The sequence below is a fragment of the Phaethon lepturus genome, unplaced genomic scaffold, assembly GCF_000687285.1.
Source record: "Phaethon lepturus isolate BGI_N335 unplaced genomic scaffold, ASM68728v1 scaffold23336, whole genome shotgun sequence".
In the NCBI taxonomy this organism is placed as follows: domain Eukaryota; kingdom Metazoa; phylum Chordata; class Aves; order Phaethontiformes; family Phaethontidae; genus Phaethon; species Phaethon lepturus.
Genome location: NW_010545923.1, coordinates 1,387 through 5,242, shown reverse-complemented (window position 1 = coordinate 5,242; position 3,856 = coordinate 1,387). Strand labels below are relative to the sequence as shown.

Sequence of the window (3,856 nt, the reverse complement as noted above, 5' to 3'; positions counted from 1 at the left end):
GAAATGGCCGGATCTGGATGCAGCTGGGGCTGAATGAAGCAAGGCAGAGGTTACGGAGGCAGGTTTCTCTGTGCAGCACGTATGTTAGTGTGCCTCGGGTTCTGCTCCTGCAGAGGTGGACTGGGGCAGTCGATCACGGGGGTTTACGCTAAGGAGAGAGGTTGACATGATTTCTGGAGGTGTGACTGAGGATGTGGACGTGGAGGTGGCTCGGGAAGAAGGGAGATGCTAAGTGTGGAAGCTCAGCTGTGTGCCCCGGCACTGTGTGGCTGCGTTGGGCTCCCCGCGGGATGACAGCGTTGGTCTCGTTCCAGCCGAGTGCCAGCGCAGTGCCCAGGATGTCCTCCGCGGCGCGGGCACGGCTGCCAGGAGGAACTGCACCGACTCGCACAGCTTTTCTACTGCTGACTACGCAGCTGGCTGGGAAAGGGCGGCCGTGAACGTGACGGCTGCGTGGTCCTACTCACCACCCGACCTGACAGGGTAAGGAGCTGCCCAGCCTGCACCTACACCCCCTGCTCCATCTGCCAAAGACATCCATTGCATCCTTACAGCTGATTCCGTGCCCAGGGCCCTCGCCTCAGCGAGGCCACCTGCAGCCCCTGAGCCTGGCAAAGTGCAGATAAACACAGAAGGGCCGAAGGCCTTCCCTGAACACGTCCCCGCTGGCAGCGGGAGTGGTGGGAGTCTTCACTGAAGCCTGGGGCACCACGGGGCTTGGGGCTGCTCTGAGGTTGGGAACACTGAGAGGGACCAATGCAGTTCTGTAACTTGTTTTGTGAAATAAATAATGAGGCAGCTGTCGCCTTTGGATGTGCAGCGTAGGGCTCGGGGTCTGCATCTGCACGCCTGCTCCTGGCCTGCCACATCGGGGAGCATACCGGTGGCTGCCCTGTCCTTCAGCTCTCGCCCCACGGCTCCTCTTCCTCTGCAGGGTCTGGTACTGGGGTTACATCTCGTTCTACGATAGCAGCGGTTACGTCCAGGAGCTGGGGGCTTCGCTAGAGGAAAGCAGGGCTCAGCTGAATTTCCTTCAGCAGCACACTTGGATCGACAACATGTAAGTGTGGCAGGGGCGAAGGAAATGTTCTGCTGTCACCCAGGCTTTTAAGGGGTGCTGCTGGAGTGTCACGGGGGGAGAGGATCTACGAACCTACAAAACAGTGGCACCAAAGCCCAGGGCTGGTGTCATCCCAGTGCCTTGAGCTGCTCTTCTCCACTCCACAGGAGCCAGGCAGTCTTTGTGGAGCTGATGCAGTATAACCCCAGCGTGGACCTGCACGCTGCCATCACCCTCCAGCTGGAGTTCCTGGGGGCCGGCCAGGCCATCGCTGCTGTCACCATCAGCCCCTTCCCGCTGCTGCGGCTCAGCGGGGGCGTCACGCTGCAGCTTCTCATGATGGTCAGTGTGTTACTTCTTCTCTGCACTGCCTTTCCATCTCGGTCACTGCACAGAGGGCTCTGGGGACCTATCGCCTGGGCTCCTGGAGGGCAAGCGTTGGTCACTGTGGACTAAAGCTCGCCTGCCTGAGGCCACTTGTCCCCATGCCTGTCAGCACTCTGCTTCCAGGCCTGGCTAGCACATAGAAGACATCCCTGGCACCACTGAGGGGAAGGAGATTCCTCCTGTCTGGCAGCAGTTGTTGGTCTTGCCTCAGCCTTTTTGCTGCGTTGAACTCATGCCTGTCACTGTGGCAACTTGGGGCTTTTGTTCTTCTGTCCTCATCAGGGACATCAGCCAGCTGAGCCATGTCCCCAGAGACCCTGCCTGGGCCCTCTTCCCCTGGCCACTGCTACCCTGCCACAAGTGCATTGGACGTGGTTTGGGAGCTCCACTGTTAGGGCAGGAGGGAGCAGGGCACTGAGTGAGCGAGGAAGGCATGGAAGGGCACGGGGGTGTGCTCCAGCTGTAGGCTGTCAGAGCTCAGCCTAGTACGTGCAGCTTCTGCTGTCCTGGGGTGCTGCAGGGTCCCCCAGTGCAGCACAGCAGTCAAGCGTTGCCCTCTCCTTCGCTAGTAACCTCTCCCTTCCCCATCCAGGTCTTCCTCATGATGTTTGTTGTCTACTTCGTGGTGTCTGAGTCACTGTCCATCAAGAAGGAAGGCAGAGCCTACTTCACCCTGTGGGGCAACTACGGCCAGTGGGTCTTCATCCTCCTGACCACTTGCACCGTGGTGGTGCACCTCAGCCAAGCCACCCTTGCTGACCAGCAGTGGCTCAAGTACCTCAACAACCGCAAGGGTTTCACCAACTTTTACCAAGTGGCCTTTCTCAACACCATCTTCAGCACCTTGGCTGCCTCCCTCCTCTTCCTCCTGACTGTACAGGTATGGAGAGGGTTGGGTGGGAGCAGCACGTGGGCAGGGATACGTGCTTTGGCCCTCCTGTGCCAGCTTGTCATCCATGGAGAGTCCCATGGCAGAGGCAGCAAAGGGCCCTGAAGTAAAAACGAAGACTGTGGTCCTGCTGTGCCAGGCACTGATCAAATGGAACGGGGCTGCTGCCACATCCAGGCTGTGCTGCAGGACAGAGGTGGTGGGCTGTGATGCCACGTGCATCTCTGCTGTAGCACTTTGGGTCTCTGAAGCCTCTGGGCCCTCTATTCCCTTGGGGAATTCAGTCTAGTGTGGCTGACGGTAGCATGATTTTGTCTGCGAGGAGCCCTTTGTCTAGCACGTCCTCTGCTCTGCCAGAGTTTGCATTTCTCAGACTTGTAGAGATGTTTGAAAGACCCTTCCCTGGGCTGGAAGGATCTTGCAGCAGCTTCTGCGATGGGCCCGTGTTGTAACACCATCCTCCCTCTTCTCCTAGGCTGCGCAGCAGCTGCGTTTTGTCAGGCAGTGGTCTGTCTTTGGGAAGACCTTTCAGAAGTCAGCGAAGGAGCTGGCTGCTGCGGGGGTGGCGTTCGCCGTCCTCATCCTGGCCTACGCTCAGCTCGGCTTCCTGGTAACTACCTGATGCCCCCACCTCGCCTTGCAGAGCAGCTGGTTGCTGCCCCAGGTCGTGTCAGGGGACGTTTTGGCAGTGATCCCTTCTCATTGCATCTCCAATGTCCCCTTTGCAGCTCTTCTCATCTTCCTCGGAGTCCTTCCGCAGCGTCAGCAGCAGCCTCCTGCTGCTCTTTGCCATGCTGCGGGGCAGCGTGAGCCTCCGTCCCTGCCTGCCCGAGTCCTCAGGCCTCTACTACCTGTTCTGCACCAGCTACATCGTCCTGGAGGCGTGGATCGTGCTGAGGCTGTTCACCGTGGTGCTCATCTACAGCTACCGGGAAATGCACTTCGAGCTGTACCGCCCGGCCTTCGAGCCCCAGGACTACGAGATGGTGGAGCTCTTTGTGCGCAGGCTGAAAATGTGGATGGGCTTCAGCAAAGCCAAGGAGGTGAGTGCAGCCCGGGAGACTCCGTGGAGAAGGGGCCCAGGAGCAGGCAGTAGGCTGCGGATTTTTGCAACGTCCGCCATCCTTAGCCTGCCTTTGCCTCTGGCTGCTTCCCGCTGCTGTTCACAGTCATGTTCCTCTAGCCGGTGAGGCCGGAGCAGTGGCCGTTCCTGGAGGCCCAAGAGCTGGGTTAGCGATGGACGCTTGTGGGGGCATCAGCTGCCAATGCTCAGTTCCACGGTTCCATGTGTTTCTATCTGGGCTCTGTCCCCGCGTCCGTGTCGTGGCCTGGCCCACCAGGAACGGCTGGGAGCAGCCCTGGGGCTGTTTGGAGCGGGGCACCGTGCCACGGCACGGCGTTCCCACTTGCCAGCTCCTGAAATAACTCTGCCTGCCCCCCTCTTCTCTTCCAGTTCCGGCACAAGGTGAGGTTCGCAGGGACGGAGCCGCTGCCGTCCCGAGACTCCAGGGACTCCAACG

At 59.7% G+C, this 3,856-nt stretch overlaps 1 protein-coding gene across 1 annotated transcript in view; it reads left to right on the top strand.

The window, feature by feature from the left end:
* Positions 1 to 3,856, top strand: part of PKD1 (polycystic kidney disease 1 (autosomal dominant)) — a gene marked incomplete at its 5' end in the record, with an annotated part of 52,207 nt that overhangs the window by 47,800 nt on the left and 551 nt on the right. The window contains 7 exon segments of the mRNA XM_010289136.1: positions 315 to 483; positions 935 to 1,060; positions 1,228 to 1,402; positions 2,040 to 2,327; positions 2,812 to 2,946; positions 3,065 to 3,379; positions 3,790 to 3,852. Of these exon segments, the coding sequence (XP_010287438.1) occupies positions 315 to 483; positions 935 to 1,060; positions 1,228 to 1,402; positions 2,040 to 2,327; positions 2,812 to 2,946; positions 3,065 to 3,379; positions 3,790 to 3,852 (1,271 nt within the window).